At 37.9% G+C, this 12,108-nt stretch overlaps 3 protein-coding genes across 5 annotated transcripts; 2 read left to right on the plus strand and 1 right to left on the minus strand.

Moving 5' to 3' along the window:
- Positions 1 to 585: 585 nt before the first annotated feature.
- cUnh7orf25 (chromosome Un C7orf25 homolog) lies at positions 586 to 3,208 on the plus strand. Of its 3 annotated transcripts, none has more exons than XM_082172496.1 (2): positions 586 to 690; positions 1,306 to 3,208. In XM_082172496.1, the coding sequence occupies exon 2, from the start codon at positions 1,324 to 1,326 to the stop codon at positions 2,641 to 2,643; it is 1,320 nt and encodes a 439-aa protein (XP_082028622.1). In that variant the 5' UTR covers positions 586 to 690; positions 1,306 to 1,323; the 3' UTR covers positions 2,644 to 3,208. The 3 variants fall into 3 exon arrangements, with proteins under 3 accessions (XP_082028622.1, XP_082028623.1, XP_082028624.1); XM_082172497.1 differs by having other exon boundaries at positions 618 to 739; XM_082172498.1 differs by lacking the exon at positions 586 to 690 and adding an exon at positions 762 to 847.
- Positions 3,209 to 4,160: 952 nt separating this feature from the next.
- ralab (v-ral simian leukemia viral oncogene homolog Ab (ras related)) lies at positions 4,161 to 9,632 on the plus strand. Its single transcript, XM_082172499.1, has 5 exons — positions 4,161 to 4,470; positions 6,827 to 7,019; positions 7,098 to 7,306; positions 7,382 to 7,556; positions 7,908 to 9,632. The coding sequence occupies exons 2-5, from the start codon at positions 6,918 to 6,920 to the stop codon at positions 8,028 to 8,030; spliced, it is 609 nt and encodes a 202-aa protein (XP_082028625.1). The 5' UTR covers positions 4,161 to 4,470; positions 6,827 to 6,917; the 3' UTR covers positions 8,031 to 9,632.
- Positions 9,600 to 11,714, minus strand: mplkip (M-phase specific PLK1 interacting protein). The gene is made up of 2 exons (XM_082172500.1): positions 11,244 to 11,714; positions 9,600 to 11,023 (listed from the first exon to the last, which is right to left on the minus strand). Exons 1-2 carry the CDS (start codon positions 11,577 to 11,579, stop codon positions 10,826 to 10,828), a joined length of 534 nt encoding a protein of 177 aa, XP_082028626.1. The 5' UTR covers positions 11,580 to 11,714; the 3' UTR covers positions 9,600 to 10,825.
- Positions 11,715 to 12,108: the final 394 nt, after the last annotated feature.

Below are 12,108 nucleotides of genomic sequence, written 5' to 3' on the forward strand. Positions count from 1 at the left end.
GTGCTATAAGCCTATTTGTGATAAGTAAATATATATAATATTGATCGTATACCTATTTCAGTTATACTACTAGCATTTGTAGCCTACTATAGGACTACCTATTTATCATGCTATGCTACCATGACGATAGTTGCTAGATAAACAATTTTAATAATTTATTTGAAACAAACATATTTATTCAGCATTAATGTGTATCTAAATTGTTACTAATAACATATAAACTAGCTTTTAATTTAACTTTAATAGAAGCAAAAAGAATTTTAAAAAATGTATAAGAGACTGAAATAAATTAACTGAATTACTGACTTGTATTTAAAAAATAATACTAGTAACATAAAAACAGGTACTATTTATTCTAAAGGAATAAATGTTTGCCCTAATGGTAACTTTTATATTAAAAAAGTAAAATGTCTAATGAATGAAGAAAATTGGCAGTGTGTGCAAAATATGTCATCAAAATATAAAATTACAAAATGACAAAATATACAAAACGTTTGTCCCGAATATGTCACATGTGAAACAATATGCTACACTAACCTACAAACAATTCATGCAATTCATAACCTCCAAGCTAGGTGGCAACACAAACTCACTAACATTATGACAGCGCTGCTTCTTCTTCGTGGTTGAAAAAGCATCAGGCAAAAAAAACACAGAAGAGACAGAACTTGCCTTTAACCTGTACATGCTGTAAGTGTATATCAGTTTCCAGATAACTTCGCTTTTCTTCAGCTAAACGGTCAGTTGTTCTTCTCTTATTAAAAGCAAACAGGAGGAAGTGTGACTGGTTCGTAGAAAACCATGGCTTTAACCAAGCAAGCTGACATGTCCACGTATTTATGAGCCGGTGTGTAAAAACAGCGTGATAATTTGTGCACTTATTGATATTCTCGTAAGAATGTAAGAAAGCTATATCTTTATATATGTTTTATCCTATAGTGTTTCGTTAAAACCTCGCCTTAGCGAACTATTCGTTTTTCTAGCACTTGTTTAGTGCTCATATAAGTAACGTTATGCTTTAAACATTGCTGTATCCTGCTTTTGCTGATATTAATGGTTTATATAAAAAGCGAAATTGCTTTGGGAGATTACCTGGAAGATCTTGTGTATTACCCTGCCATTTATTTTATAAATTATACCAAAATCCAGAAAATTATTGATTTAATTATAAATATTCTACAAAAAAAAAAAAATATATATATATATATATATATATATAAAGAGAGAGAGAGAGAGAGAGAGAGAGAAAGAGATTCTTGTAGCTCTGTGGTCATTATTTAAACCTTTTTCATTCTCATTTTGTAGGAATAATGTTTAACAGCAATGGCTACTTACAACACGCTGCAGGACAGGATCAGAGTAGCCAAGGAGCTGCTTGAGCAAGTGGACAAGATTTGCAGTCGACAAGGCCGTGAGGTCGAGGGACGTGCTAAACTGTGCAGTAAGCTCCGAGCTGAGCTCAAGTTCCTACAGAAGGTGGAGGCCGGCAAGGTTGTGATCAAGGAGTCTCACCTGCAAAGTACCAATCTCACTCACCTAAGGGCCATCGTAGAGTCAGCCGAGAATCTAGAAAATGTGTTGAGCGTCCTGCACGTGTTCACCTATGAGGGACCTGATGGACAGAAGCAGACTCTGGTAGTCGACGTGGTGGCAAACGGAGGACACACTTGGGTGAAAGCCATCGGGCGCAAGGCGGAGGCACTACACAACATCTGGCAAGGCCGTGGCCAGTATGGGGATAAAAGCGTGATCCGGCAAGCTGAAGATTTCCTTGAGGCCAGTCAGCAGCAGCCTGTGCAGTACAGCAACCCTCACATTATATTTGCCTTCTACAATGGGGTATCCAGCCCTATGGCAGACAAGCTCAAAGAGATGGGCATATCTGTGAGAGGTGACATTGTTGCTGTTAATACAATGCTCGAAGGTGGAGAGGAGGAGGAGGAGGAAGAGGATGAAGATGATAGTGAAGACAAACATTGTGGTGTGGAAGAGGGCCAGGAGGGAGAAAATGATTTTTTGGTTGAGGAAGAAGATGATGCTGAAGACGACAGTGACGATACAGACCTCATGCACACCCGTGTTGATCGAGACACCATTGTGGCCAGCCTTGCCTTCCCTACTGAGGTGAAGGTAGATGTGTGCAACAGGGTGAACCTTGACATCACCACTCTGATAACTTACGTGTCCTCCCTCAGCCACGGCAACTGTCACTTTACTTTTAAAGAGGTGGTGCTGACAGAGCAGGCCGCACAGGAACGGCAAGAGAAGGTCCTGCCCCGACTGGAGGAGTTCATGAAGGGGAAAGAGCTGTTTGCTTGTCATTCTGCAGTTGAAGATTTCCGCGTGATCTTGGATACGTTAGGAGGCCCGGGAGAAAAATCCCGAGCTGAGGAGCTGCTAGCCAGACTCAAAGTGGTTCCGGACCAGCCGTCTGAGCGAACCAACCGCTTAGTTGCGAGCTCAAAAGTGAACCGTAGATCACTGATGATCTTTGGGACGGGGGACACGCTGCGGGCCATCACTATGACTGCGAATAGCGGATTCGTTCGCGCTGCTGCTAACCAGGGTGTGCGATACAGCGTGTTCATCCACCAACCTCGCGCACTCACTGAGGGGAAAGAATGGAGAGCAACTCCAATATGACTGAAGCGCTGTTAAAGTAATAACATGTCAGCAATTAAGAAAAGGTTATTGCCTAAGATATGGGGAGATTTATATTGTGTAAGAGATGGTTAGAGTAATATGTTCTGCTTAAAACCAGACACTTGTAAGAGAGCCACTACTGTATACTCGCAAATAAATTGCACGGCTGACGCAGACACTCAGCAATGTTTCTGTGGCTCTTTATGTAAACTCGGTGAGCTCAGTGCCTCCCTCGAAGGCTCCCCAGAGATGTCAAATTAACCAAATGTTTGATTCAATCATAGCTTATAGTGTGAAAAACAGTTTAAACAAAGGCATATACTTTCATTTCAAAGCTCTTGACTAAATGCCTAGGGTGTTTTTCTTTTCAATTTCTTTTCACACACCTGATATTTCTGATTTAACCTTGAATAAGAGTACAAAATAATCACTCTTCAGATGGCTTTACCTCATGAATAATAATATATCTCTGTGATTGATTGAAGCCAAGCCATGTTGTGGTTTTACTGTAAAATGATACAAAGTATTTCTATTGCAAATAAATCCTATTCTTTTGTTCTTTCAATTCATCATAGATCCCTGAAAAGAAAATATTAAGCAGCACAACAGTTTTTAACTGTGATGATGTTTGTTGAGCAGCAAACCAGCATAATAGAATGATTTCTAAAGGATCATGTGACACTGAAGACTGGAGTAATGATGCTGAAAATTCAGCTTTGACATCACAGGAATCACATTTGAAAATATAAAACTATTTCACAATATTGCTGATCTTTTATTTTTTAATTGAACGGTAGTTTTATAAATATTATAATGTTTTATGTATGTAAAAATGTATTTAGATTATATAACAAAATATTAAAACAAGTGTTTTTTGGTTTGTTTTTTAAACAGAATGAAACTAAATATTGTTCAAAAAGGGTGGGACACTTTCTGGTTGTCAAACTTTGTGATCCATGTTTATCGTTGATATGAACTACACCGGTGGTTATTCTGCTATAAGGTACCTGTGTACTCGAGGAGAACTGGCTTCATACATCCACGAAAAATGACCTTGAAACCAACTGATTAAAAATCATTGAAAAAGTGCCTTAGAAAAGTGAAGTTAGCCCCAGCATTAATAATTTGCCGATGCCACTTGCATCTAATGCAATGAAATTCAGATTAAGATAAATGTTTGAATATTTTTTTTTTTAAAACTTCTAATTCTTAATTCATTATGTTACTTATGATTCTATTTGAGAGGAACTAGAAAGTTACTTATCACACAGCCCAGCTCACCATCACCATGGCCTTATGAGAGAGATCTATATAGAAACGGAATGTTTGAATGCCAACTTGATAATCGGCATTTATGGTTAGAATTTTTTATTTATTTTTGTTGAACTACTATAATAATAATTCTCCATTCATTTTAAAGGCTAGTCTTGCTGGCAGTGATGTACAGTTTAATCAGGAGACCTCTAGGTGGACAATTATTGTGATGACGTCTCAAAACATAACATGCTAGTTTACGTTTAAAAAGTTTTAAGGTGAAAGAAACAAGGCTAAAATTGTTTTGTTTTGAGAAGTAAAACCTATGACGGAGACGTAACAGTTAACCCCATCGAGTTATGTGGCGTACATTCAAGTCTTAGCATATGAGCACTTTTTTCTTCTTCTTGTAATTCAGAATTAACCTGGTAGTCAGTGTGAAGAAGACCAAGCCCAGCCAGCCGAAGCTGACAGCAGTGCTGCTCCCTTCTGAGTCATGCACTGAAGCATAACAAATCTGCCCGCAGCAGCAAAGCTAACAAGACTTCAAACTCGCGAGCTCATGCTCATTTGGTAAGTATCTGATTTATACACGCATTTCTACAACTTTTATTGTAATAAAGACTGCCATTCGTTTAATTTGTTAGATGGCTTAAAAGACAACCACGTACTAAAGCAGTAGTGTTCCCTATTAGCTGTGGAGTGCTAAAACGAAATCCTCTCTTAAACACGGAAGTGGCATTTAGCGCGCTGTCAGTATTTAAATATAACAGGAAAATCACTCGTGATTTTACTTCCAAGAGCTCGCGAACTACAGCAGCCCATCGTGCGTGTCATTTCGAAATTATTGAGTTAGCTAGCTAGCTCAGCAGCAGGTATTAGCTCTACCAATGAGCACTTTTCTGAATCAATGTTGTCGTTATTCCCTTTTTGAATGATGGGACACAGCAGGCCGTTGAAATAATTCACTCGTGGCTATTGAATGAATTAAGTCCATTCAAGCGAGTCTTGTTTTCCTGTAAACGACTGTACAGGCGGAACAGGTGTCAAATATCACGTGCTTGCATTGAGAGTCATTATTTAATTGTTGAGGAATGTATCACGACCTTATAACTAGTTTTTATTAGTCAGAAATAGGTCCCCGCACCCTGATCACTGTATAAACTGTGATTTTAAAAGTACACTTTTTACAACATCACAGCTGTCACGTGCACGTTGAGCTGGTAGTATTGTGCCAAAGGAAGCAGGTGAGGTGATGTAGCCATCGTAAATTATATTTACATGTACTTTTACATTATTATAGTGAATCTCCCTAAATTAAATGCTTGTAGAGACAAATTACAACACGTTCTAGATTTGAAATGATACTGCTGCTAGAGGTGAAGGCCGTTATTAGAGAACGTGTAGAGCTATTCTTATCATAGGCAATTTACACTTTCAGTGTGCTAAAATTGTACCTTTTGGGGTAAAACAGCTTTTCACTGGGGAAGTACCCTGAAGAGGGGAACTTTGCCTTATTTACTCCCTAAGAGGTGGATATCAATACCTCAGAGTAGTATTAAACATCTATCTATGTATCTGCCCATATATAGAGTGTAAGCTAACAAGTAAAAACATTTTATGTAAGAAAATGTTCATTTTGAATCAAAGGATATCTTTTGATAAGGTACTTGTTTGATCTGACAATGCCGTCTTGTATGAATTAACAGAAGGCCCTTTTATCAACACTGTATTGAAATATTCACCGACCTGTAGTCTTTGGTCCAGAAATATTTAGACCTACTGCTTTATTGCCAGTCCTTAAATTGCAACCTGGTAACATTCTCGTCTGTTATTCAAATGAACCAGTGCCACAAACAAAAGCCTGCTGAGGCACCTTTATAGAAATGTGATGCCCCATTAGTCAAGTGCTCATTTGAATTTTTCATTTTTTCACCCCCTCACTCTTTGCACAAACAAGCTGTTAATGTGGGGTCAATCATGTAAAAGCAATCAACTGCATGCATCATGTAGTTTACCATTTGCCACTGTGTAAATTGAGTAAACCAGTCTGCACTTGAGTCAATAGCTGTAATCCTATATTATTGTCTAGTAACTCCACCCATGATTTCAGGTTTTTAAAGAGGATTTATTTTATATATATATATAATTACATACTATCAGATTACACCTTTGGCCAATAGTCTCACAATCTGGAGGCTTAAGCCTTAATTAACCGTAAGGCTAATCTCTCAGTGTTTTTAAAGTTAAAATGGGATTTTCTTTGCTACATGGAAGCCAATTGATTCAACATTGATGTACATTTGTTAGGAATATTTAGAGTGATGGTTCACCTAAAATGCTGTCATCATTTGCTCACCTTTTATGACTTTCTATATTCTGTAAACAATTAAAAAGATATTTTGAGGAATTTTTTTTCATACAATGGAAGTCGATGTTCACCAAAACTGTTTGGTTATCAGCATAAATACCAAAATATCTTTTTATGTTCCACAAAAAAAAAAAAAAAAAAAGTAATACAGGTTCGGAACAACAGAAGGGTACATAAATGATGACAGAATTTTAATTTGGGTGAACTATCCCTGTAACTATTGACAGTCCTTTAAGAGAATCTGAGTGTGCAATGATGTCAGTGTCAGTTAGGAAGGGAACTGACAAATGCTATGCTAGCCTTAATGAGAAGCCTCATTGTTTTAGCATTTTCTCAGAGGATGGAAAAGAAAGTAGGCCTGTGTTTTCATCATTACAGGCAGGGTCGGAAAGTTGATTATTCATAAAAATCAGCCCATTCATGTTTGACTGACTTGAAAGGGTGCAGGTATATATTATTATTAATGAATGTAGGTAATTGCTCCTGAACAAGTAAAATACCAGTCTTGCATTGTTAAAAGTTTCACAAGCTTTAACATCTGCTGTGTTCTTCTCAAAGACCTTTTTTCTAGGGTTCCCTTAATACCCATCTACCTCTGACTTTTCACTACTTCATCACTGCACTGCCAACTGTCTCATTGCTTGAAGCCATGGCTGCTAACAGGAACGCTTTGGCCCTTCACAAAGTGATAATGGTGGGCAGTGGCGGCGTGGGCAAGTCAGCACTAACACTGCAATTCATGTATGATGAGGTAAGACTTAATATTTTGGAATTTCACAGTGTAAATTGATGTTACCCATAAAGTATAATTATGCTGGTCTCTTTAAAGTTTGTGGAAGACTATGAGCCCACTAAAGCTGACAGCTACAGAAAAAAGGTGGTTCTGGATGGAGAGGAGGTCCAAATCGACATCCTCGACACGGCTGGACAGGAGGACTACGCTGCCATTCGGGACAACTACTTCCGCAGCGGAGAGGGATTTCTTTGTGTGTTCTCCATTACAGAATCTGAATCCTTTGCTGCAACTGCTGATTTCAGGTAGAGAAACGACTTTGAAACTGATGATTAATATAATACTAGTCAAAGTTTTCTCATTTTATCTCTAAATTTCAGAGAACAGATTCTTCGGGTGAAGGAGGAGGATAACGTACCTTTCCTGCTGGTGGGAAATAAGTCAGACTTGGAGGACCGACGGCAAGTCGGGGTGGAGGAGGCCAAGGCCAGAGCAGAGCAGTGGGCAGTCAGCTACGTCGAGACTTCTGCCAAAACCCGTGCCAACGTAGATAAGGTAGGCCTGGTTTGGCGACCATTACATGTGATCCTTAAAGGAATTGTTCACCCAAAGATGTTATTTGTCATCATTTACTCACCCCCAGGTCGTTTCAAACCTGTATGACTTTCTTTCTTCTGTGAAATATAAAAGAAGGTAATTTGAAAAATGTTTAAAATACAAAAACAGCCCCAATTGACTGTCATTGTATAGACAAAAACATTCTTCAAAATATCTTCTTTTGTGCTCCACAGAAGAAAGTCAGTCAGTCATACAGGTTTGGATGACATGATGACAGAATTTTCATTTTTGGATGGACTATTTATTTTCTTCAATGAGACATTCATACAAACTTCATAATCTCTCCAGGTGTTTTTTGATCTCATGCGAGAGATCAGAGCCAGAAAAATGGAAGATGGCAAAGAGAAAAATGGAAAAAAGAAGAGGAAAAGTTTGGCAAAGAGAATTCGAGAAAGATGTTGCATTTTATAACAACCGAGTCGCACTAGAATGCTAACATCTCTTCTCTACCTTTCCACTGCTTCAAAAAAAAAAATCCATCAGGTTTCATCACTCTCCAGTCAACTGCTGGAGATCACCTCTTAAAAACACATCTAGTCAACAGTCTTTGTCTGGTTCTTCGATGGGTATAAGTGGACAGAATATCAGATATGCATTAAAATGACAAATGGTGTCAAAGGTCTGACATATCAGATTAGAACATTTCTCGGCTCAAGCACACCATAAAAGACTACTATAATGATTTTAACTTATAACTGGATTCCGTTCTCTTTAGTTGCTTTTAGTTAAGTGCGAGTCCATTGAGTGCTGAACACTAACACTACTGGGAAAATACTACTACTCCAAGCTATTTGTTACGAAGTTCACGGTGTGTTTTTATGACTTAAACCACCTGTTCTGTTTCAGTTCCTAAAGTAAAGCCTTAATGTTAGAGTATACAAAAGTGGGTGTTAAGCTCCATGCATGAATGCTTTTAGGCACCTATCTAAAAGAAAATTACAGCTATATATATCTTTGCCTCACATAGGCATTGCTAAATACTTCCTAAGACGCATTGCAAATTATTAAAAACAGCTAAATATCTAATGAACTCAAGAATTAATGGAGTTTATAGAAATTGAATTGGCTCTTTTAACCAAAAACTTTTGTTTGAATTCAAACACTCCAAAGTGTAAAAGGCTTTCAGTCATTTCAGAACATTTGGCACTGTCCTTTATTTCATCTTAATATCCTAAGTGCATCAAACTTGTTTCAAATATGTGATTTAAACTAATCTCTCATGCATAAAATATTTATAGTCAAAAGGGCTTATTCACTCATCCCTGTGTGCATGGCACCAGATTTAGGGGTTTCGTTTGTGCTTTTCTATGGGTCCCAAATAACACATGGATTTTGCTATTTAGAAATGAGAGCATCATCTAGCTTGAGTCAACTTTACTGTGAAAACGGGTTGGAATGTTTTATTACACAGACTGAAATGTGTACTTTATTAGAACTTATATGCAATTTAAATTTTCTTGCAACTTTTATCCTGTGTAATTATATTTTCTATTGTAAATTAAAATGTTCAGAATTTTAGTTATTTTGTGGGCAAGAGCATATTGCGAAATCATACTCGCTCATACTAAAACTAAGAAACTCTAAAAGGGCTGGACATAATCTGCATTTCAGACAAAAGAAAACCGTCACCCTTTGATGAATGGTTTTGAATAAGCACATCCATGTGTAAATAAATGTTATGTTGACAGTTTATTTCCACATTATTCTGGCTTCTACCAAATATTGTTCTTTTGCAGCTAAAACACTGCTTCTTTTAACTGTCTTTACCTAAATCTATGTGTGCACTGTGGCTTTTGCAAATTTTTTGTTCCCTCAGTTTTATCTGTCGTAGTGGGTTAATACACTTCAACAAAGCTCTTGATTGGTCTGTTTGTGTGGTGAGTGTGCCATGGGGCAATGATGCTGACTTATCAATGGCGGATGCCTCAAGAAACCCTTCATTACTTGTGTAAAAAAAAAAAAGTGACTGACTTTGAGTGCTAAATGTTTACAATACAAGACATTTTAATATAAGCCTCTATTGTTTGAGTCTTTCTTATTACTTATACAAGATGTAATGTCTTCATTTCATTCTATATTTTGGGTGTCTCTTGGCAAATGCTAAACATGCAGGAATCTGAATGCTAAATAAGGTAAGGCCAAATTATAAGCATTATCAAAATAACTAGCTGACAACCAAGACGAAAAAAAAAAACTGACATCTCTAATGTAATATTACAACAGCAATTCTGGTGATACGAATGTTGAATGAAAATGAAAAGCAAACATTTAAGCATACTAAACTCATTTGTGTTACATTAATAAAAATCTATTTTGTAGACCTCTAACATGAGATTCATTTGGTATATCCTACAGCAAAAAGTGTAATTACTGAATTACAACTTCCAGAGACGTGTATTAATGTTATGGTATTTTATCTACATTATCTTTGAAAAAACACATTAAGATTAACTTTGAAGATATTAAACATGTTTTTACTAGTAAAGCGTAACAGATTTCCACTTTCAATGTTTTTTTGACAAGGACGGTATTGCATTTCAAATTTTCATTAAATTAGGCTTATAATTCAACAATGGTCCTTTGTGGGCCATTTATAATGACAATGTTTGTTATCAGATCACGTTTTTTTTTAATATGCAGAAAAGAAATCCATAGATTTTAATAAAACCAAAAAAGTGTCACCAAAAATTAAAAGTTTAAAAAAAACAACAGTCCATAGAAAATTAGGAAAGGAGCCAAACCTACAAATACTTGACCCGTTCTATTTAACAGCACACAGTCAATACTGAGAGGTAGGTGGATGTGGTGATCAGACATCTCTTTTGTTAGACTGCATTTTGAGCTTGAAGACATATTCCTCTGAATTCAATGAAAGGTTTGCAAACTCCATGGGAGTGGGCCAGAGATGGCAAACTACTTTCAATAGGCTGCCAGTTACAAACGCACCCCGTTTTTATGATCCTGACGTTGAAGTGCAGATATAAAAGTAAAAGAGAAGGTCTCTTAATACAAGAAAGTACATATGTTTTTAAAAATGCTGTGGAGTCAGTTTCTCAAGAATTATTGCTGGTGAATCCTGCCTCAGGTCCATGTGTTCGTCTGGCTCCGTTTGACTTTAAAAGTTTAGTGCACTACAGCTGCACTAAATAAAAAGCACTGTTCAGTGACTTTTGCCGCTCACTGAAGTTAGAGAAATGTACTGCGTTTTAATTGTAGTACCTCCCTTGTCTGCTTGTATTGGTTTGTTTGGAGTTGCATTTAGACTGAGTTTGTGTGACTGAGATAGGCTGTAGTTCAGCCCAGGGATCTTGAAGCATTGATGGTTTGTAAAACTTTTCCATATCATTTGTCCCTCTCTCCCTGCCATGCGCTGACCCAAATGGTGTGGATGTCCGTGGTGAACCCTTAAGGAGAAAATTATCATGCAGAAAGACGTTAAAACGACCACATTTAATCAGAGGTTATATAATAGTGTCTTAGCCAACAACAAAATATAAACGCACATAATTCGCAGAAATTCATTCGGATCAGAGCAACAGAGTGCTGCAAAGAGGCGAAATTACAGCACATAAAAATGTTTAAAAACTAAAATCGCGCATTTGGTCCTGAACTCTAGTGAACTACCTGATATCCAGCGTGTCGCCCGGGACTCTCATACGGCGAGCGTCTGAACGGTGCGCCTCGGGGACTGGCGTTCGATCTGTGCGGTGTTTGACCCGGAGACTGACCGTTATTATATTTCCCACCACCACCGCCCCTATTACCACCAAACTCTCTCGGTGGGGTATTGGGAGAACACGGCCCAAATCTCGGTCCAAACGGCGGCGGAGGGCCGGAAAATGCCCACGGAGGCGATGGAAACATGCTCCCTGTCCTGTCGTAAACTGGAGGCGGGCTGCGGAAACCTGCTGCCCGTGGATCCGAGCCCTGGCGGGGATGGCGAAACTGTGGTCTTTGCATCCTGTCGTAGTATTTCCCTACACTGTTTCCTAAACCTCAAAGGACGACTGTATTTATAACCTGAAGCTCCTAAACCTGTTTGCACTTAGCATAACAATACAGAACGACCCGGAATAAGAATGGTCTCTCGACGATTATCATTTGAATACAACATCGCCAATGAAAGACTCGATACTGCCACCTATTCTCACGGAGCGTCAAACGCCCACACACGAGTTTAATCATCGAAAGTACCGTTAAGCACCAACAATCTAAGCAAAGTTTCAGTGTAATTCACACACTCATTACCTCAAGTAGGCTACTTGCAATAAACAAGAAACTTTGTCCAACATTGGGCAAATATGTTAGTGTTTGCTGGTAGCCTCCAATGGACAAACAGTTTTCCTTATTTATTTTCTAGGCACCTTTAGAGCATGCCAAAATGATTTTGCCTACTTAAAATAAAAAAAATAAAAATCAGTTTATGCATTCCCTGTGAATAAAACCCACGACCTTGCTGTTACAAGCACCATCACTATAATCAGAAAGG

The sequence above is a fragment of the Leuciscus leuciscus genome (assembly GCF_965113295.1).
Source record: "Leuciscus leuciscus genome assembly, chromosome: 6".
Taxonomy (NCBI): domain Eukaryota; kingdom Metazoa; phylum Chordata; class Actinopteri; order Cypriniformes; family Leuciscidae; genus Leuciscus; species Leuciscus leuciscus.

Bases quoted from the DNA above. Each gene is read 5' to 3' on its own strand.
- ralab (XM_082172499.1), top strand. From the start codon at position 6,918: ATGGCTGCTAACAGGAACGCTTTGGCCCTTCACAAAGTGATAATGGTG. The intron at 7,020-7,097 runs GTAAGACTTAAT...GTCTCTTTAAAG, and splicing joins TGCAATTCATGTATGATGAG to TTTGTGGAAGACTATGAGCC. The intron at 7,307-7,381 runs GTAGAGAAACGA...TCTAAATTTCAG, and splicing joins GCTGCAACTGCTGATTTCAG to AGAACAGATTCTTCGGGTGA.
- mplkip (XM_082172500.1), bottom strand. From the start codon at position 11,579: ATGCAAAGACCACAGTTTCGCCATCCCCGCCAGGGCTCGGATCCACGG. The intron at 11,024-11,243 runs GTAGTTCACTAG...TTTCTCCTTAAG, and splicing joins GGCGACACGCTGGATATCAG to GGTTCACCACGGACATCCAC.
- cUnh7orf25 (XM_082172496.1), top strand. From the start codon at position 1,324: ATGGCTACTTACAACACGCTGCAGGACAGGATCAGAGTAGCCAAGGAG.